A 23,308-nucleotide genomic window follows, 5' to 3' on the forward strand; every position below is an offset into this window, starting at 1 on the left:
AATTTCACCCACAAAATATACACTTTATAGTATATTCTGTGAAGCACTTGGAGATGTCTTGAAGACATGATAAGGCTTTGTATCAAATGCAAGGATTATTATTATTATTAAACAGTGGGTTTGAGACTTAATGGTAAACTATATCCAGAATAATTTACAATAATGTGAGGAAGGTAACTTGGGATGTATTTGCTATTGAATCCTAAACAAGACAATAAGGTTGAAATTACCAAAAATATAGGCTTTACCATTAAAATAAGTTCAAAGGAGACATAAGATCAGGTTTAAGTTCTTCGGATAAAAACAAAGGTACATTAGACAATACGGAATTCTATATTTCAGCAGTATTTAATGTAGATTTTTGCTAAAAAAATGTATATTGGAAAACATTTTTCAATGACAAATAATTATCCATTTGAAACAGATTTTGTAGGATTCTCTCTAGTAGGTAGAAATGTTCTATTCAGCTTTATTTGAACAGCATGGCTGATTGAACAACAGTTTTTTTAAGAATCTGTAAAAGGATAAAAATAGAATCGGTGTAAGTAAAGTGGGCTGAATGAAACAGAAAAATAGGATAAATAAAATAACTGGCACATTAAATGGAACACACTGAACATGTGATCAGAAATAATATGGGAACACTTTTATACTAATTACCTGAAAGCATCATTGGACTGGAATAACTATTTCTGTAGTAATTAAAGTTAATGTTTATTAAATCACACTTAATTTCATGTTGTGGCTATTATTGTAAGATCAATGGCTTTATTGCTTTTGATTCATTTCAAAGCTGTGACTAAACTCTTACTGAAATGTCATATGTTTATGCTGACCCCATAGGTCATCAATTATGCAGGCGTAGTACCATTTTTAACAACCTTTATTGTGATTCCATTTGCAACCTTTTTTACACAAATGTGCAAACAGCAAATTCTGGATTGTTCACAGCTATTCCTCAAATAATGCTCAGACACTGACTTCACAGAAGTTGAAGCTGATATATTGGTGATATAATAATAATCTTTTTATTTGATATCACGTCTTCGAGACATCTTAAAGCGCTTCCCAAAAAATATACTGTAAAGTGAATTGACTTATAACTTGTGGGCGAAACATGGCAGTCAATTGAGCACAGCAGCGTCCCACAAACAGTCGTGGATTGATTGACTAAATTATTATTATTAGTTATTTATTCAGAAGCGATTATGACCCCCGGAAAAGCTATCCTCCAATCGACTAACAACTGGGTTCCTACTTACTGCTAGGTGAACAGAGGAGTGTGGAATAAGGAACGTTTTCCCTTGCCCGGGAATTGAACCCAGGTCCTATATATATATTGATATATTGGGTATCTGAGAGTTCAAAAGAGTCATACAACCAAGATTCAGTATTTACAAAGCATTCTATAGACCTAACAAATTAGACCCTATTATCCTTATTATAGACATTTTAGCTGTTTGCTTTAAGAATTACTGAGATATAGACGCTTTAACAGGTTTCATGTAGGTGTCAAGTGTGCTCTAGTAGATTGGAATCTCAGATGTACAAATGAAGGATTAATGAATTATTGACCAGGATTGCATGTAGCACTGACAGTGCATTAGATGAGTTTGTAAAATCCATACAGGCAGTCACCTACATATAACTATATATAAGTCATAAGTAGCAAAGGAGACAAAGATCTTACGGGCTAGGCTAATAACCTAAGTGGGTCTTTCAGGTTGAAAGTTAAAATAGCTGTCTACAACAACTGTGTTGTCGAGTCCTGTAGCACTTGCCTCGTAAGGAGAGGACCTGGGTTCGATTCCTGGGCAGGGCAAAAGGTTGGGCAAGTTTCCTTACTCCACATGCCTCTGATTACCTTGCAGTAAGTAGGAACCTGGTTGTTAGTCGATTGGCGGATCGCTTTTCTGGAAGTAATAATTCCTTAAAAAAATGTTTATTCAATCCACAACTGTTTGTGGAACACTGCTGTACGCAATTGGCTGCTAAGTTTCGCCCACAAAACATACAGTCAATTCACTTTACAGTATATTCTGTAAAGAGCTTTGAGACGTCTTGAAGACGTGATAAGACGCAATATCAAATGCAAGGATTATAATGATTAAAGTTTGTTGTCTGGAATAATTTAACCCCAGCTGAAACTATTGCTACAATTTGTGATCAAGCTAACCTTCCAGAATTCATCTTAAACATGGACATGAGGTGCCAGAACCAATGCTCGCCCAAACACCCTTCCCCATGTGCGAGTTCCGACTTGCATCACCACTGTGTTTTTCACTGGGAGATTTTCATTTGTAACTTTGTTTTCTCCCCACTATAGGCCAAGGCCTCTGTTAGACTTAAGGCCTCAACAACCTTGAGCAGAAAAGCAATGCAAGATGAAGACCTCAACAACAATCAACACTAAATTACATTTACACAGCGCCTTTCATGTCAGGAGGATGTCTCAAGATGCTGGACAGTCAGGGATTTGAACCCGAGCAGGGGTTTGGAATCAGGAGGAGTGGTGGGCAGGGAGGATATGGCTGGGACGGTTGAAGAGGAGGGTCTTGAGACGTGCCTTGAAGGAGGCAAGGGAGGGAGCGAGGTGAAGGGACTGCGGGATGGAGTTCTAAAAGGTGGGACAGAGTGGCTGAAGGCCCGACTGCCGATGTCACCTCAGGTCACCTATAACAAAGCAATGACTTTGATGTACATATACTGTACTGCCCAATATTGCATTTGCATAACATTTGCACCTAATGTTATTTTATTGGTTGCACCACGTTCCTTCAGTTCATATCACTTCCTCATAAACACTCTGACTGAGCAGCATATCTTACACTATGTTTAACATTCAAGTAATTTTAATAATAATAATTGCATTTGATATAGCGCCTTATCACAGCTTTGAGACGTCTCAAAAGCGCTTCACAGAATATACTGTAAAGTGAATTGACTATATTTTGTAGGTGAAACGCGGCAGCCAATTGCTCACAGCAGTGTCCCACAAACAGTCGTGGATTATTTTATTTTTATTTATTTTTGAAGGGATTATTACTCCTGGAAAAGCGATCTGCCAATCGACTAACAGCTGGGTTCCTACTTACTGCTGGCTAAACAGAGGCATGTGGAGTAAGGAAACTTAGCCAATGTTTCGTCCTGCCCAGGAATTGAACCCAGGACCTCTCGCTTGCGAGGCGAGTGCTCTAACCACTGATCTGAATGTAAATCTGTGAGTGGAAAGTTTTATTTTGTCAATAGTAATTTGGTTTAAAATCACTTGCCAAACTTAGGTGATTCAATAAAAATCAAGGTAGTAATTATACAGCATGGAAAAGGAGGCAATGGTTTCAAATAACAAAATTGAGTTAATTAAATAGTAATGTAGTAGCATTACCAACAGAAAGGGAATGGAAGAATACATCATAGGAAAGCTGAAAACGATTGAATAGACAAACATAAACTGGTTACAAATTCCATTCAATTCATAGATAAATGGAATCATCAATAATAAAGTTATTAAAGAGAATCCTTGAAGAAAGGCCAACACATAGTGAGGCCAATCCCGAGGTTGAATAGTTGAACACCTTTAATTGTACACAGGTATCTTTTTAGTAGATGAATGATAATGATAACAATGTTATTATAATAATCCTTGCATTTGATATGGAGCCATAGATAGATAGATAGATAGATAGATAGATAGATAGATAGATAGATAGATAGATAGATAGATAGATAGATAGATAGATAGATAGATTGGTAAATTGGTAAATTGGTAAATTGGTAAATAGATAAATAGATAGATACATACATCGATTATCCTTTAAAAAAAATTTGGTCACTCAATCGACAACGGTTTGTCTGCTGTGTGCAATTGGCTACTGTCTCAAAGACATGATAAGCGGCTATATCAAATACAAGAATTATTATTATTATTAATAATAAAATGAAACACTTGGGTTAAATCATAAGAGAATAAACACAAACTCATACTAAGGAAAATCATTCTACTCATCAATATCAGGAAACCTGAAATGAAAATAAAATATTAGAGGTCACGCACCTTGCAGTTCTTCCTGCCTCTCTGCAACAATCCTTTCAAAATGCTCATTCATTTTAGGATACAACTCCAGGGTTTCATTGAAGTCGTCCTTGGATATCGTGTAGAATCTGCAAGGTGTCGTGGCTGTCACAGTGGCTTCCCTTACCTTATCAGTCAGTATACTCATTTCTACAAAGGGAGTGAAAACAAAATTATGAGTGGTTCAGCAACTTCACCCACAAAATACAGTCAATTTACTTTACCATCTGGAAGGCATGATAAAGCGCTATATCAAATGCAAGCATTATTATTATTATTTAGAAAAAAGCCTGATCAGGTCAGCAAATTTTATGTAAATTGGAGTAAGGAAACTTCCCTAACACTTTGCCATGCCCGGGAATCAAACGTGGGTCCTCTCGTTTGCGACATATAAAGTAGGAATATTTACACAAAAATAGCATTTCTTATGTTTGGACACAGATGACTGAAAAAGTCATCATAAAACAGATGTTGCCTTAAAAGTGCAACTAGATTCATAAATACTTCACTACAGTGTCTGCTTGTCGGGATGCTCTGCTTAGCCAGGCTAATTCTCCTTCCCAGACTGGGTGTGAAAATTAGTAAAATGATGAGACAAAAGCTATTTTTAAACGTCAGATATTTACGCAGGTACGTTTGTGTATAGGTGCTGCACTGGTGTGCCTATAAATAAAGATAATCTGCTTCACGTAAAGTTCATATCATTTGAGTTATATGTGAGGTGCTGGCAAGAATTCCATTTAAGTTTAATATCTCGACTGAGCTCTTGCTCACAACCTGAATCTGCTCTGAAACTTTTGAGTTAAGAAGTAATAATAATAACAATAATTGCTGCCTTTGATATAGCTCTTTATCACATCTTTGAGAGCTGCATAGAATATACAGTGAAGTGAATTGACAGTATATTTTGTAGGCAAAACACAGCAGCCAATTGCGCACAGCAGTGTCCCACAAACAGTCGTGGATTGAGTGACCAAATTATTATTATTATTTGTTTTGTTGAGGGGATTATTACCCCCCGAAAAGTGATCTGCCAATCGATTAACAACTGGGTTCCTACTTACTTCTGGGTAAACAGAGGCGCGTGGAGTAAGGAAACTTGCCCAACGTTTCGCCCTGCCCTGGAATCGAACCCAGGTTCTCTCGCTTGCGAGGCGAGTGCTCTAACCGATAAGCTTTGCTTTCACAATAATAATAATAATCCTTGCATTTGATACAGTGCTTTTCACGTTGGGTGGACATCCCAAAACGCTTCACAGAACACACTGTAAAGTGAATATATATTTGTGGGCGAATGCGGCAGCCAATTGCGCACAGCAATATCCCACAAACAGTCGTAGATTGAAAATGACCAATTTAATTATTGTTTTTGGTTTTGGAGGGATTATTATTAGGCTCTGTGTGGAGTAAGGAAACTTGTCCAAGGTTTCGCCCTCTGCCTGGAATTGAACTCAGGTCTCTCGCTTGCAAAGCGAGTGCTCTAACCACTGAGCTACAGAACTCCACTAAATCTTTGCTGGTTAGTAAAATGTAATACTGATGGTTGATAACATAGATAGTATTTGATAATTCTAATATTAATATGTAAGTATAATAATTATTATAATGATAATTAGAATTAAAAGACAACTATAAAAATAGCATGTAATTATAATAAAATTTGTTCAGTATAATAATGATAATAGGTAGTGTTTAGTAATTGGAGTTGAGGTACAGATCAGCCATGACCTTATAGAAACGTGGAACAGGCTGTTAGAGTCTTCCTATATTCCTATATTAGTAATGTCATGAGGCCGTTAAAAAAAATTTAAGTGACTTAAGTCAGTCTTTTACACGAGTGAAATAAAATTCAATGTACCACAAATTCTCCAACATTGAATTTTGGTTCCTGAATGCTTTTGCACTTCATAGTATTCATAGCAACAACACCACCAACAAATGGAGTCCTGTAGCTCAGTGGTTAGAGCACTCGCTTTGCAAGTAAGAGCTGAGTTCAATTCCAGGCAGAGGGCAAAACCTTGGGCAAGTTTTCTTACTCCACACACCTAATAATAATCCCTCCAAAACAAAACAATAATAAATTGATCATTTTCAATCTACAACTGTTTGTGGGACACTGCTGTGCGCAATTGGTTGCTGCGTTCGCCCACAAATATACAGTCAATTCACTTTACAGTTTGTTCTGTGAAGCACTTTGGGACGTCCTCCCGACGTGAAAAGCGCCATATCAAATGCAAGGATTATTATTATTATTTAAATTATATTTCTATAGCGCCTTTCACGTCGGGAGGACGTCTCAAAGCCTGGACAGTCAGGGATTTGAGATCAGGAGAGGTGGAGGGCAGGGAAGGTAGGGAATTCACTTTAGAGTCTATTCTGTGAAGCGCTTTGAGACGTCGAGAAAACGTGAAAAGCGCTATATCAAATGTAAGGATTATTATTATTATTATTATTATAGGAGGGTGGTCGAAGCAACGGTCAAAGAGGAGGATCTTGAGACATGCCTTGAAGGACGCAAGGGAGGGAGCTAGTGAAGGGGCTGCTGGATGGAGTTCCAAAGTGTGGGGGCAGAGACGCTGAAGAACAATGGTGGGTTGAGCCGGCGGGGAACGTGGACCAGGCCGGAGCCTATAATATTAAATACTGGAGTTGTACAGAAATTGATTCAAAGGGCCTCTTTGATCCACAGCCGCTCACAGCTAAACTGTTTATTATTCACAAATAAGATATTAGAGGACATTAATTTGAAATGAACAATTCAGGTCCCAACAAGCTTTCTAAGAGGAGCGAGCAGCTGTCGTGATCAGATGTAGAGGAGCAGAGAGACACCCAAAGAAAGAGTGTCACTGTCAGTGAGAAGGTACAGTAATATTATAATAAAATTACTATATTATTTTTATTATTATATCACTATGCCCTCGCACCTCCCTACCTCTCCGATCTGCTAACCCCCACACTCCACCACCCGCTGCCTCCGCTCGGCCGGCTTCAGCCTCTTGTTCTACAAGGACTACAGGACACCACCCCCCCCAAACCCTGGAACTCTCTCCCTCAATCTCTCTGCCTTGCCCCCTCCCCACCTTCAAATCTCATCTAAACACCCTCCTTTTTGATCGTGCTTATGGTCACCTCCCCGCTCCCTCTCCCCCTGGCTCGGTGTCAGACTCTGCCACTGTCAACCACTCCAGGAGGAGTGAAGGACACTATATAAATGCAAGTTGTTGTTGTTATAATGTTGTTACAATGCTTATTATGAGGCCCTCAGCACTCATACAATTCCATTTCAGTCACAGGAAAAGAGAAGTCCATCAATACTTGGCTTGTAAGGAAGGACATGAGTTGGTGGAGAAAAGCAGCTAGTGGTATTGAGTTACACATCAGCCATGATCTCAGCCATGGCAGCACCGACTGAATAGCCGAGGCATATTCCTATGTTCCTTATATCTTCACAAAAAGCAGATTACTGAGAGCACCTGCCTAAGTGTATTATAATCATCATGGCAATCCTAGCCACGTACAGTACAGCCTGTCTATATATAGTGATAGACACTGAGAGAGGCTGTGTGTATACAGGAGTGGCTGCGTATATACAGGAGAGACACTTGGAAAGGCTGTGTGTATACAGTGATAGACACTGGGAAAGGCTGTGTGTATACAGTGGGAGACGCTGGAAGAGGCTGTGTGATTACAGGAGACGCTGTGTGTACGGGAGAAAAATTGGGAGAGGCTGTGTGTATACATGCCTGATAATAATCGCTCAAGAAAAAAACAAAAAGACTTGGTCACTCAATCCATGACTGTGGGACACTGCTGTGCGTAATAGGCTGCCGCGTTTCATCCGCATATATACAGTCAATTCACTTTACAGCATATTCTGTGAAGCGCTTTGAAACATCTAGAAGACGTGAAAAGCACTATATCAAATGCAAGGATTATTATTATTACAATTTAAAAATATCTCAAAGCGCTCCCACAGATAATTGCTGTCAAATGCAGTGACTGTGTGTTTTACAGGCAAATACATCTACTCTTTTGGACACAACAATACTCCACCATTAGCTATGGGTAAATGACCCATTGATTCCTAAAGCCACCTCAAAGGTTGTTAAATGTGGGCAACATGTTTCGGAGATCTCCTCTTTGAAACTTCATTTGTGCCTTGGTCAAACGTTTCCCCCCCCACTCCCTCCCTCCCATCTAAGCGAGCCGTTCACCAAACTGGTCATCAGAGCACTCGCCTCGCAGGCAAGAGGACCTGAGTTCGATTCCCGGGCAGGATGAAACGTTGGGCAAGTTTCCTTATTCTACACGTTCCTGTTTACCTAGTAGTAAGTAGGAACTCAGTTGTTAGTCAATTGGTGGATCGTTTTTCCGGGGGTAATAATCCCTGCAAAAATAATAATAATTTGGCCACTCAATCCACGATTGTTTGTGGGACACTGCTGTGTGCAATTGGCTGCCCCATTTTGCCCACAAAACACACAGTCACTGCACTTTACAGTATATTCTGTGAAGTACTTTGAGACATCTCAAAGTCGTGAAAGGCGCTGAATCAAATGCAAGGTTTATGATTGTTAATATAAGAAGAAATACCATGAAAGGTTTTCCATTCTCCTCCCTTTCGAATCAGTAAAATTCTCGAGCGGATGGAACAATCGGCTATAAGTTAGGAGTTAAAACAATGTGTATTGCTTCAAATCAAGATTAAATACAGTAACAAAGTCCGGGCCACATGTCTTAGTCATCAAGAGTGATTAATTCTTCTTTGTATGGATTGAATTAATTTGAGTATGTCTGTGGAGCTTGCTGACGGGCTACAGTTCTTTCCATTCAACTATCCTTGGGTTATTTTTCTGCTGAATTTAAAATGAAGCTAAACTGTAATGCTGCATGGCAGATAGTGGATCATTGCTTTGATAAACATCTAAGATGCTAATGAACAAAGGAATACTGACTTGACAACACACAGCTTTTCAAAAATAACATCCTGAATGAAAAAACGCATCTCGGGAAAATAATTCTGTCCTCAACGTTGATTTCAATCTGGCATTTTTTTCCTTTTATATAAATAAAAAAACATATTTGCACATCAAACGCAAATGCTTTGAAACTGATGAGGATTCAGATCGGCCCTGCTTGGCATGCAAATTATCTCAGAAGTTCTCATTAGCATAAATGCATGAGCAACTCTAAATGCTTTTAATTTCCAATCTCAGGCAGCACAGAAGTAATTTGTCAATGTCAGAGTGAAAATCTGAAGCGAAAAAAAGAAGCCAAGGATCCTGTGGTAAATTGGAATCATACAAATTTCTGATTTGCTAATTGACTGATGCCTCAGTTCAATCAGCTGCCTTGAAGGTGTAAATAATTCAATGTATAGTTAGAAATAAAGTGTGATGTGGATTTGAAACGGTGCATTAACATTCACTGCTGCAGGAAATACTACACTGTTTTTTTTAAAAAAAGCTTCAATACTGCAATAGCTTTTTTTTAACATAAATCACCCAGTTTACATATTATTTGTTCGTTGGTTTTAACTGTTTACCATTTTAAAAAAAAACAAAAAAATGTGGCACAAAGCACTTTATATGTTTAAGACTCTGAAATGGACATTCTGATTGCAATTACCTAACTGAAGCTTCTAGAAAAAACAATTTAAGGCTGGCTAATTAAATTATACACAGTCAAACTGAATCCTTTTAGTACTTCAGTGGCATTTAATACTAACGTATCATATATACAAGAGATAAAGAGCAATGCAGGTATCTTGCAACTAAAAGCACTTTGCAGTAACTTTCTTCTACCTCTGTATCCCAGGCCTGCACTTAATCTGTTACACAGAAATGCTAATAATCTCTGCTCACTAATATCTAGCAAACTTCAATTTTATGAGGAGTCTTGCAGCTCAGTGCTTAGAGCGCTCACCTCGCAAGTGAGAGGAATTAGGTTCAATTCCTGGGCAGGGCGAAACAATGGGCAAGTTTCCTTACTCCACACGCCTCTATTTACCTAGCAGTAAATAGCAACACGGTTGTTAGTCAATTGGTGGATCGCTTTTCCGGAGTTACTAACCCCTTCAAAACAAATAATAATAATAATAATTTGGTCATGGTCCACAGATGCTTGAAGGACACTGCTGCGCAATTGGCTGCAGAGTTTCACCCACAAAACACACAGTGACTGCACTTTACAGTATATTCTGTGAAGCCCTTTGAGATGTCTCGAAGACATGATAAAGTGCTATATCAAATGGAAGGATTATTATTATTATTTGTCATACAAGTCTAACAACTATTACATCAAGTTACCTCTACACTATAAAATTGATGCGTCCTGCCACATTTTATGAGGCTACCTTTTGTTCTACAATTAGATAACAGTAGATATATGGGGGCGAGGGGTGGGGGTGGGTAGGGCGGTCTGGTCCCCAATCTATGAGAGACAAGGGTTCAAAGATTCCCAATTTGATAATATCCGAAGGACACTTCATGGGATTTATTGTGAAGAGGAGTAATGTCCCACAAACCTCCACGATCAATTTTATTTGAGGGCTTGTTGGCCAGAACACAGGGGGGTCTTTAGATGGGATTTGAAGGTGGGGAGGGAGGGGGCAAGGTGGAAGGATTGAGGGAGAGAGTTCCGGAGTTTTGGGGTGTTGTGGCTGAAGGCACGGCCACCGATGGTGGAGCGGAGGGGATGAGGGACAAACAGGAGGCCGGAGCCTGGCTAGAACTGTATTAGTAACAATGCAAAACACAAATCTGCTGCTTAGAAGCTCAGGCTATGTGGATGGGATGGATAACTAGGAAATGTATATTCAAGCTTCTTTTTTTATTTATAGAACTGTTAATTGTTCTCTTTTTTGAAGTATACAGACTTACAAGTCTTCAAGACGTCTCAAAGTGTTTCACAGAATATACTGCAAAGTGGATTAACTGTATATTTTCTGGATAAAACGCGGCAGCCCATTGAACACAGCAGTGTTCCACAAACAGTCATGGATTGAGTGACCAAATTATTATCATTATTTACTTAGTTATTTTTCAAACAAACGAACCCAGCTCCTCTCGCTGGCGAGGTGAGTGCTCTAACCATTAAGTTACAGGAAGTTGCAAGTGACAGGACTCCGTTATCTTCGGCTTGCGGCATTCAAATTGAGTCAAACTGAGCGATACAATATCCCTGGCTAATTAAAGGTGGTGAGGCATTGGCGTACACTAGCTCAATCCACGACTATACCGATTAATGCACATATAACATTTTTAGTTTAATCATCTAATGAATATGACATCACACTTGGTTGTTCTGTACATTAAGCTAATTGCATTTCACAACACTCAGTATTTGTAATTTTCAGGAAATTTCTGCAGAAGTGACAGAAAAGAAGTGGGTATTTTAAAGTTCCAAAGCGAATTGAAGGTTCAACATGAATTTACCCATTGCGAACAGTATTTTGATACATTAAACATTTCAAAACTTGTGTTTACTAATTGATTATTTTTAAACGACATTTAGGTTTGGGGCGAAATTCAAAACTGTTTGAAACATTTAAGTGACCAAACTGTTCTCCCATACATGTTATATTTGTAAAGTCACTACTGGTTAATTGCTGCAAATAGAAAATGAATCATAATAAATTATTAATCCCAAAGATTTGAAATTTGAAATATTCAGCGAAGAACTAAACCATGGTATTTTTTTAAAAAAATCTACAAAGCTGCGGGTCTGCATTGCACTTTATGTTATCTGGAGTCCTGTAGCTCAGTGGTTAGAGCACTCGCCTTGCAAGCGAGAGGTCTTGGGTTCTATTCCCGGCAGAGCGAAATGTTGGACAAAACACAAAATACTGCAGATGCTGGAATCTGAAACAAAAACAGAGGGCTGGGAAAACTCAAGCAGGTCAGGCAGCATCCATGGAGAAAGGAAAGTGAGCCAATGTTTCGGGTCCACAACTCTTCGTCAGAACTGGGATATGTTGGGAGGGAGAGGTTTTTAAGCACAAGTTGACGAAGGGTCGTGGACCCGAAACGTTGACTCACTTTCCTTTCTCTATAGATGCTGCTTGACCTGCTGAGTTTTCCCAGCCCTCTCTGGAAATGTTGGACAAGTTTCCTTACTCCACACACCTCTGTTTACCTGGCAGTAACTAGAAACCCAGTTGTTAGACAATTGGCGGATCACTTTTTCGGGGGTAATAATCCCTTCAAACAAAATAATAATAATAATTTGGTCACTCAATTTGGTCAAGGCTGTTTGTGGAAAACTGTTGTGCGCAATTGGCTGCCTCGATTCGCTCACAAATATACAATCAATTCAGTCAGGCGTGAAAAACGCTTTATCAAATGCAAGGATTATTATTGTTATTAACTTTAAAATAAACTAAGGGATAAATTTGCTAAAAATTAACTTTTAATGATAGGGCTTGAAGCCACCTGTGCAATTGATAATAGTTTTTGGTTGAGGATAGCATGAATTTAGTTGCTCCAGGACTCTACCCCTCTTTATAAATGCAAGTTGTTGTTGTTGTTGACCACAAGATGGCCACAATGTTCCAATAATAAAATTTTACTTTTCTGAAACCTGAGGAACAAATTTTATTATTAACACAATTAATCTTAGGTATTGAATTTGGAGAATAAACAAGGAAATGGGCAGCTGTTAGCTGGGCGACAATGCTAACTAGGCAGTAAATTAAGTGATTTCATTGAAAAATGTGTTCAACGAGTATGAAAATTGCACAAAGGATCAATTGTTTCTAAAACCAGTGTCAGTATATATTTTTCTGTAGGCAGATTGTTTTGGACAACATTCAAGTGTGCTATCTCCTTGATGTGGGCAAAACTGTGGACATGCAACATAGGTTAAGAACTCATCTCAATATGACTGTTATGGCTGTCCTTAAAGTCGACACCCAAGGTCTCAATCTCGATCAATAAATATAATTTTCTGAGACAGCAAGAGCACAGATTTTGCCGCTGTATGGCAGTCAGCCTAGAAAATAACTATTAAACAAAAACACCATAGAACATCTTCTTGGGATTATAATGGAGTCCTGTAGGGTATTGGTTACAGCGCTCGCCTCGCAAGCAAGTTTGGTTCGATTCCTGGGCAGGACGAAACATTAGGCAAGTTTCCTTACTCCACACACACGCCTCTGGTCACCTAGCAGTAAGTAGGAATCCGGTTACTAGTCGATTGGCAGACCGCTTTTCCAGCGATAACAGTGCCTTCAAAAATAATAATAATAATTTGGTCACTCAATCCACGACTGTTTCCATGTTTCGTCCACAAAATATACAGTTGATTCACTTTATATTCTGTGAAGCGCTTTGAGATGTCTCGAAGACGCGATAAGGCGCAATATCAAATGCAAAGATTATTACATTATTATTTTCAGAAGTAAATATTATTATAACTGAAAGTTGAACTTGACTGCATCAAAAATAATATTGATGCTCAGAAGTTAGGGGTCTGTGTTATTGGGGTGGGACACTGCCATCTAGTAGCAGCATAATGTATTACTTGATGGTTAAATTTGGTACTTGCATTTATATAAGCCAGCGGCCAACCCATGGTGGTCTGAGGAGCCATTGAAAACCCTCCCCCCACCACCGAACATTCACACTAGTCTAGGTAAGTCTGTGTTTCCAGTAGTGTGTTTCCAAGTTTTTCCTTGATTGAATATTTCTTGACTTATGGCATAAATCAAGAAATATTCCATCAAGAACATCTATTTTGTTGGTGGCCAAAAAAGGTTTCTCCACCACTGATGTCTAAAGGCCTTCTTGTAGGATAAAGACTCGGAACTCTTCACGCAAACAGAGACTGAACACTGAACAAGGTAGGCGAGGGAGGGGTAGGTGACTGTGGCCGACTACCGGGTTTACTCAATATCAACTATATTGTTGTTGTTGGTGTTGTACCAGTTTTACTCAACACCATGCCCCTCTCTCCTTTTTCAAGTCACGCCTGAAGAACTTCCCCTTTGACCATGCTTACGGCCACCTCCCCCCACCCAGCTCGGAGTCAGGCTCTGCCATTATCAAGCTCTCTGAGACGCTACCCTTCGTGAAAGGCGCTATATAAGTGCAATTTGTTGTTGTTATTGTAATAATCCTTGCATTTGATATCGTGCTTTATCATGTCTTCAAGACATCTCAAAGCGCTTCACAGGATATACTGTAAAGTGAATTGACTGTATATTTTGTGGGTGAAACGTGGCAGCCAATTGCACACAGCAGTGTCCCACAAACAGTCGTGGATGAGTGATCAATTTTTTTTTAGGAATTATTACCCTTTGAAGCGATCCACCAATCGACTAACATCCCTTTACCCAATTCTCTCGCTTGCGAGGAGAGTGCTCTAACCACTGAGCTACAGGACTCCACATGAAGGATGGGCAAGTGTACATCTGAGCTCTCCCTGCCTGCGACCACTTCCCCTATTCACCACAAATTCACCTCACTGCTGGAGCCTCCCTATGCAAATGGACTGAAAGAAACCACGGAAGGAGATATGAACCATGAAGAAGAACATTTCACGTGGGACTTGAGCCCACAACCTTCTAACTCAAGAGCGGGGCGAGAGCGCTTCCACTGAGCCAGGCTGACGCACACTAATCAATACTATTTATACAAGATTTATAGTGCAAAGTTTCAAACCTAGGACAAATTGTCTAGTGAAGACAAAAAGACAAGCGCATTGAATCACATTTTTTCATAGGTTGGTTGGTAACCACATGTTACATAGGTCTTACATACACAGGCATTCTAAGACACTACCCTGTGTGAGGAGCGCTATACAAATTGTTATTGTCTTCTTCTAAGTGTCCTCCTCAGCATCCGGTCCTTTGTTCTAGCCAATTCCTTGTTCCGTAGGCTGCTCCTCTATGCTTGCCCCAGGTTCTTCTCTTTTTTATTTAAAAGGGAGTATTGAGGCCTAACTTCTGATCAGCAATTTCTTATGATACTATGGTACTGCTACCTGACACAATCAATTTTGTTTTAAGTACCGGCACAAATATCTTCTATTCTACTGGCTGTTGACATCTCACTCACCTCGCAAGTGAGATCTCAACAACCTGTTTGTTAGTCAATTGGCGGATCGCTTTTCCGGGTATAATTATCCCTTCAAAAATAAAAATAATAATAATAATTTAGTCACTCAATCCGCGAGTGTTTGTGGGACGCTGCTGTGCGCAATTGCCTGCCGGGTTTTGCCCACAGAATACACAGTCAATTCACTTTACAGTATATTCTGTGAAGCACTCTGAGACGTCTCAAAGACGTGATAAGGCGCTATATCAAAGGCAAGGATTATTATTATTATTATCATCATCATCATCAGGGCCCCAATCCTATTCTCATTTTAAGCAACAGTGATCTTTTTTTCTGTACCTCATTAATTTGTTTCAGATTATAATTGCTGTAATTAGTAAATTATTCAATGATCATCAAGTTTCATCTTTCAGCCGCACTCCCCAAAATCTTGGCACAATCAGAGATATACTGGTGTATCCGCTGTACCTGTCAGAGCCTGTCTGGTCTCTGTAAAATCAGCCCTAAATTCCAGGGGTGACAGGTATTAATATTTTGTTTGATCTTTTCTTTAACCATCTATTCTTAATCTTTAAATATATAAAGAGTAAATAGCACCCTCTGCTGGCAACATGATTTTCTTTACTGAAACCACAGCTTTTCATTTTGGAACAGATTTGCAATGTATAGATGATGGGCGGTTTCCTATTGATATGTTGCAAAGTAAATTCTTGTCGCTTAGTGGTTAGAACACTCGCCTCGCAAGCGAGAAGACATGGGTTCGATTCCCGGGCAGGGCGAAACGTTGGCCAATTTTCCTTACTCCACGCGCCTCTATTACCTAGCAGTAAGTAGGAACCCGGTTGTTAGACAATTGGCGGATTGCTTTTTCAGGGGTAATAATCCCTTCAAAAAAATGTGGTCACTCAATCTACGACTATTTGTGGGACACTGATGTGTGCAATTTGCTGCTATGTTTCACCCACAAAATTTACAGTCAATTCACTTTACAGTGTATTCTGTGAAGCGCATTGTGATAAGACGTGATGAGGCGCTATATCACATGCAAGGATTGTTATCATTAAATTACCAATAAAAGGAAGAATACCAAATGGCACCCAGCAATTTATAAAAATGAATTTTTTGAATTGTGACAGGAAATATCTAGGTATGTAACAGAGCAAGGCATGACTAGGTTACCTTTGCTTATGATTTATCCTGTATTATTACAGAACTGGCAATGCATATTTACTTATTTATTATTATTATTTATTGTTAAAATAAAAAAATGCTTAATTTTAGAAGCGGTTCAGCCTACCTCCAATGAAGTCTCCGTCAGTCAGTTTCTTTGAAATATTGTCTCCTTCCGAAACCATGATGCCTTTCTCAATGAATAACATATAGCGTCCAATCGCACCTTTGTGATAAATCACATTGGCACTTTGGCAAACATGAAACTTTAGCTTGGAGAGCAATGAATTCATGAAGTTCTCATCGCAATTCTTGAAAAAGGGAACGTTGGCCATGAGACGACTGCAGTTATGATTGATTACTTCCTACATGAGTATATGAAAAGAATGATTTTGTTAGCCGATTGACAAAAAAAAATGGTCACCATACTTAAAAGTATTCAATATCAGACTAAGCGTTCCATGCATAGAAATTTCCATATCTGGAATGAAATGCGCACTCTCTTCCCGGAGGGACGCATCCTGCTTACCTAATTCCGGAAGGTATTCGGCAAAAATTGCCAAGTCTCGGGGACCGCAGAGCATGTGTTGGGGTAACTGCTGTAGTCTAACCAGCTAAAACCACATAGCTTGCCATTGATATTGCTGTCTGGCATGCTTTCCCGCTGCTTATCCAGCTAGAACCACCCTACCCTGACTTGCAGGGTTAACAGGAGCTGAGTGGGAAGAATTATTGCCCACAATTGTCCCCTCCAAGTTCTGCTGATGAGTTAGGCTGACTGCTCTTTTAGCAATGGCCCAGAATACTGTGGATCTGCTTAGCTCAGGAACCGGACAACCAAGACTGCAACATAGGACTGTCTCAATTCCGACATTCTCTGTCACGCATGTCACCTTGGCCCGCCTAGTTCACGTCCCCCGCCTCGCTTGCCCCAGTATTGGCAGGGAGACCTTCTGCCACTCTGCCCCCACCCTCTGGAACTCCATCCCGCAATCCCTCCACCTCGTTCCCTCCTTTGCCTCCTTCAAGACCTGTCTCAAGACCCTCCTCTTCGACCGTGCTTTCGATCTCTGTGTTTCCCCTCCGCCCATCACCTGATCCCGACCCCCAGCTCGTGTCCGAAGCTTTGGCTGTCCAGTGCCTTGGGACGTCCTCCCGACATGAAAGGCGCTTTACAAATGTCATTTTGTTGTTTGTTGCTGTTGTTGTTGTATAATCTTATGCATCTATTGAAAATGTTTCCAGCAATTACCTCTCTGAGTGCCTGTGAAAGTTCATTAAGGATCATAGATTCGTTAAACCACTTCCCTCTAAACTGGTGGGCCAGATAATCTAAAACTCTCAATCGAAGTTCCTTGGGTATATGATGATGCCGCAGGAATTCCTTGTACGCATTGAACTAACAAAAAATGATAAAAATGAAGAAGGCATTATAACATTGTCACATAGACCTTTGGCAAAGCACCCTAGACACACACTTCCGTATTTAATCATTTTAAAATACAGCTTTATTCAGCTTGTTTCTTAAATATCAGCAATTGATAAATTGTATGTGTATCTGTGTTTAGATACATTATAGGATTTCATTGTTGCATTATTTATTGAAAGAAAATGTTCTAAAAGTTTATTATCCTGGTAATGCTATTATACATATCACAATTAGTTTATTTTAACAAAATCAGGTGGACTGCGTAATAATGCCTTCATAAAAAAAATTGGTAGCTCAATCCACGAATGTTTGTGAGACACTGCTGTGTGCAATTGGCTGCCATGTTTCACCCACAAAATATACAATCAACTCACTTGACAGTATATTCTGTGAAATGCTTTCAGATGTCTAGAAGATGTGAAAAGCTCTATATCAAATGCAAGGATCGTGGAGTCCTGTAGCTCAGTGGTTAGAGCACTCGCTTTGCAAGTGAGAGACCTGAGTTCAATTCCAGGCACAGGGCGAAACCTTGGGCAAGTTTCCTTACTCCACACACCTAATAATAATCCCTCCAAAACCAAAAACAATAATAAATTGGTCATTTTCAATCCATATGACTGTTTGTGGGACATGGCTGTGCGCAATTGGCTGCCGCGTTCGCCCACAAATATACAGTCAATTCACTTTACAGTGTGTTCTGTGAGGCGCTTTGGGACGTCCTCCCGATGTGAAAAGCGTTACATCAAATGCAAGGATTATTATTATTATTATTAAGGATTAATTATATTATAATTATATCACAATATTTCAATAAATACCTTTTCTCTGTATACACGCTTGCTTGCATTAGCATTGGCAATTAAGGCAGTCACCTGGGCCAACAAAATAGCATACATGATCGATCCAGTAAGCATGCTGATGTTGACCACCCAGATTTCAGAAGCTCCTAAACACAGAGAATTTAAAAAGAGTTAAGATAGTGAAACATTAAATTAAATGAAATTGCAATTGAAGGGGGTTAAATTCACATCTGGAGAGACACTACTTCAGTGAGTGAGTCATAAATGTATGGAACAGGCTCCCTAGGGAGACAGACAGTAGAAGCAGAAAGTGTTGTTTGTTTTAAGAACAAATTAGATAGATTTCTGCTAGAAAATAATATCTTGGGATACAGTATAATAATAATGTTCCTTGCATTTAATGTAGCGCCTTATCACGTCTTCGAGATGTCTCAAAGCGCTTCACAGAATATACTGTAAAGTGAATTGGTTGTATATTTTGTGGGCGAAACATGGCAGCCAATTGCGCACAGCAGTGTCCCACAAACAGTTCATAGATTGAATGACCAAATTAATTAATTATTTTTGAAGGGATTATTACCCCTGGAAAAGCGATCCGCCAATTGACAAATAACCAGGTTTCTACTTACTACTGGGTAAACAGAGGTGTGTGGAGTAAGGAAACTTGCCCAACGTTTTGTCCTGCCTGGGAATCAAACCCAGGTCCTCTCACTTGTGAGCCGAGTGCCTTAACAACTGAGCTACAAGACCCCACTGCAAACATCCTTTCAACAAAGGATTTTTTTGATCAGTTGGATATCTGACACATGAAAAAACTATTTTTTTAGCAAAGGTTTAATTAGAAAGCACTGCTTTCATATTGACACATTATAACTGTAAAGTATGTTACCTGTCGGGATTCCAATTGTTCCATAGTCAAGACACATCATATGACAGAGAGCTCGGAAAATACTGAAACTATACTTTACTTTCAAGGATTTATCCTGTAAAAAAATGTTTTAAAGACATATTAGTTTTATCTCTAGGATGTGAAAGGAATGACATTCAAAACATGCGTTGTGTGTCACACGTTAAGGATCAACAATACCTCAGGTTTAGGTATTACAGACCTATTTGGCTTTGCTAGACATGTTTTCTCAGAACTAATCCCATCAGTGGCACCCTATTTACATGCCCTTATATTAGTTTATATAAGTCGGTCACCCTCCGACCCCTACCCTCCCCACCCTCCCCACCCTGTAGCCCTCCTGATCCCAACCCCTTGCTTGGGTCTCCCTCCTTCCACACACATCCCATTTAAAAACCTTCCTTTTTGATCGTCCTTACAATCACCTGCCCCCTCCCTCTCCCCCCGGCTCAGGGTCAGACTCTGCTACTGTCAAGCGCTCCAGGATGCTACCCAGTGTAAAGGGCGCTGTATAAGTGCCAGTTGTTGTTGTTCTTGTTGGAGTAATGGTATCTCTATGGTGTTCAAGGTAACCACATAACTGAACAAACAATTAAAAGATAGCAAGACTGAAGAGTTAATGGAACAAGACAGACCTCACCTTAATGTTTAGAAGACCGACCCAACTGTTCTTAGGAACTCCTTGTAAGCTCACAATTAGATACTGTAAACAGGCATTCCAGTGAAGGAACAAGATAGCCACAATGATCCAGTAACCTAAACCCAAGAATCTTGATATACCCATATTCCAATGATGTAACTGCAACAACAAACAACAAGTTACATTTCCACAGTACCTTCCATGTCAGGGGGATGTCCCAAGGTGTAGGACATTCAGGAATTTGGACCCGAGCAGGGGGTTGCAATCAGGAGGGCAGGGAGGGTAGGGGCAGGAGGGTGGTGGTCAAAGAAGGGGTTCTTGAGGCATCAGTTGAATGAGGCAAGGGAAGAAACAAAGCAAAGGGACTGTTGGATGGAGTTCCAAAGGGTGGGGTCAGAGAGGCTGAAGTTTGGCCACCGATGGTGGGGAACACAAAATAGTGGAGAACTACAAAACAAAAAATAAACTACATTTCTTCCCTATATTCCTAGTATTCAGTTTATACACCACAGGCTTTCAATAACAACATCAACAAAAAAAAGTATCATCACACAAAAGTAGGAGAAAGAGGTCGGAAACTTCTATCTTGCCCTCCGCATAAAAAGCCATGGGTTGTGCCAGAAAACCCTTTCTGGATGTGGCAGTATTCAAGTCTTGCATACACCTGATCTTCACAATTACCAATTGTTGAGGGGAATGGAAAATGTTGGAAATCAACTCACGGAACCAGAAAAAAATTAACTTGCTTCATTAGAAACATAGCAACACAGAAACAGGTGTTGGCCATTAAGCCCCTCAAGCCTGTTCCACCATTCTATAAGATTATGGCTGATCTGTACCTTAAGTCCAATTACCCGCCTCTGCTTCCTTGATACCCTGATACATTCAGTAAATGCTTATCAAGTTTTACACACTTAATTAAATGACAGTGGTAAAATACAAGTTGGTACAATAAAAATTAAACTTACATGGAGAATTGAAGATTACTGGCTAAATAAAGGTACTCAGAACACCTATAGGTAATTCCTTAACACGTGGGAGAGGGGAGGAGGTGGGCATCATTCTTATCAATGGATATTTCCCAAAATGATAACATACAGTATTGCTCACAAAATGCGGAGCACCTAGCAATATAATGTACAGTTCATTTTTAACCCAGTAATATTTTTGCCTAATAATGGACAATGAACAATAATGCTTGAAAGTTTCATTAGTTTTCCTGCAATAATATTCATTCCCATGATAGTAACACATGGCTCTAAGTAATTTTCTGATCCCAACTCCTTGTAAAAAATCAACTCGATATTGACGTGGATCTATGGAGACAGATATCTGAATTGTTGAAAAACTTGCCTCTTCCCAGCTCTTTGTGTATCGTAGAAGGCTTGAGAAGCGCAGTAAACGTAGTAAACCCATTATCCTGGCCAGTTTAAGTATGCGAGTGATTCTTGAACCAGTGTATTCTACAGATGAGGCATCAAGTTTACCTATAGTCTGAAGACAGAATTTTTTAATACTCAATATATTTATATTTTAAAGAAATGTTTAGTAAACATTAGCGACATTGAATATTATATTATACAACGGTGTTTTATTTAAATATGTAAACATTCGTCTTGAAAGTAATGTACTGAAAGACAACTTAGTATTTCCATACTAATGCATGGAGCATAGGGAATAAATGTTCAGAATTAAGAATGCAGCCAGTCAAAAATAATGCTGTCACAGAAACATGGCTGATAGAAGAAGATGGCCACTATATGGGATTACAAGGTTAAACAGTGGAATGCTTTGTCAACCTATATCTTAGTGGTTGGGGCACTTGCCTTGCAAGTGAGATGACCTGAGTTTGATTCCTGGGCAGGGCGAAACGTTGGGCAAGTTTCTTTACTCCACACGCCTCTGTTCACCTAACAGTAAGTAGGAACCCAGACGTGATAAGGCGCTATATCAAATGCAAGGATTATTATCATTAAATGGCACGATTCAGCTACAAAAGGCAAATTGTAAATTTTCAATTACTACAAGGTGAACTTGTAAACGTAAAAACTATACAGTACGAAGAATGGTACAAACTTATATACTACTTACTTATATCATACATCTACGTATAGAATCGTAGAATTTTATAGCAGAGGAGGCCATTTGCCCATCGTGCCTGTGCTGGCTCTTTGAAAGAGCTACCAACTAATACCACTCCCTACCCTTATTCCATAGCCTAGCTCTTACCCCATAACCATACTATGGGGTAATATAGTCTTATTACAAACACTTACTCTTTGAATTAGAAGTATGTACTCTACAGGCAGCGCAGCAATCAGATCAATCACAAACCAAGTTTTCAGATAATGATTTTTGATTTGTTTTGGGTCCACAATGATAACCTATAGATATAAGCAAAAATACAGGTGAAAATAATATAATCTGTAACCTCTACACATATCATTGGTATATAATATTTCAGTGATTTTTCAATTGACTTTTGTGTATGTTAGGTCATATATTAATAGGCAGACGACAGAAATGATTCTTTATGTGATACTTGAAATCACAGAAAGTTCATTACCCATCTCTCATGCTTAAACTCCACACATCCAACTGGTAGAACCATCATTCAATGGGAAGGGACTTTAATTCTTCAATTTTGAGTATCCTTCACATACTGAAATACAGGGAAAAACCCCAAGGGACCATTGTGAACAAAACCAGGAAACTAAAGTCAAATGGCTATATATTTTATGTTTTAGTAATATTGCCAGATGTTCTGTTCCTATAAATATCGATCAACTAACTTCCTAATGGCAAGCAAATGTCCTCCCCTGGACTCATAGATGAGTTGCATTGGGTTTGATTCCCGGGTAGGGCGAAATGTTGGCCAACTTTCCTTACTCCACATGCCTCTGTTCACCTATCAGTAAGTAGGAACCCGGTTGTTAGTTGATTGGGGGATCACTTTTCCAAGATTAATAATCACTTCAAAAAAATAAATGAATCAATAAAATAATAATGATAATATGGTCACTAAATCCATGACTGTTTGTGAGACACTGCTGTGTGCAATTGACTTTCGCGTTTCACCCACAAAATATACAGTCAAATTCACTTCTGTGAAGCGCTTTCAAACATCTCAACGGCTTGATGAGGCGCTATATCAAATGCAAGGATTATTATTATTGTTATAAAACAATTTTAAATCATTTGTTGGAATCCTTAATGTTCATGTGTTACTTTTC

General features: G+C 39.3%; 1 protein-coding gene across 1 annotated transcript in view; it reads right to left on the reverse strand.

The window, feature by feature from the left end:
- Window positions 1–393: 393 nt before the first annotated feature.
- LOC103186449 (potassium/sodium hyperpolarization-activated cyclic nucleotide-gated channel 1-like) overlaps window positions 394–23,308 on the reverse strand; it is a 45,315-nt gene continuing 22,400 nt past the window's right edge. Inside the window, exons 2-10 of the mRNA XM_007905497.2 lie at window positions 22,352–22,459; window positions 21,429–21,569; window positions 20,076–20,234; window positions 19,418–19,511; window positions 18,547–18,674; window positions 17,552–17,698; window positions 16,427–16,664; window positions 4,055–4,222; window positions 394–514 (exon numbers count right to left, since the gene is read on the reverse strand). Of these exons, the coding sequence (XP_007903688.1) occupies window positions 507–514; window positions 4,055–4,222; window positions 16,427–16,664; window positions 17,552–17,698; window positions 18,547–18,674; window positions 19,418–19,511; window positions 20,076–20,234; window positions 21,429–21,491 (1,005 nt within the window). The 5' untranslated portion in view covers window positions 21,492–21,569; window positions 22,352–22,459 and the 3' untranslated portion in view covers window positions 394–506. The remainder of the gene's footprint in view (window positions 515–4,054; window positions 4,223–16,426; window positions 16,665–17,551; window positions 17,699–18,546; window positions 18,675–19,417; window positions 19,512–20,075; window positions 20,235–21,428; window positions 21,570–22,351; window positions 22,460–23,308) is intronic.

This window comes from Callorhinchus milii, unplaced genomic scaffold (genome assembly GCF_018977255.1).
Source record: "Callorhinchus milii isolate IMCB2004 unplaced genomic scaffold, IMCB_Cmil_1.0 Scaffold3, whole genome shotgun sequence".
Classification (NCBI taxonomy): domain Eukaryota; kingdom Metazoa; phylum Chordata; class Chondrichthyes; order Chimaeriformes; family Callorhinchidae; genus Callorhinchus; species Callorhinchus milii.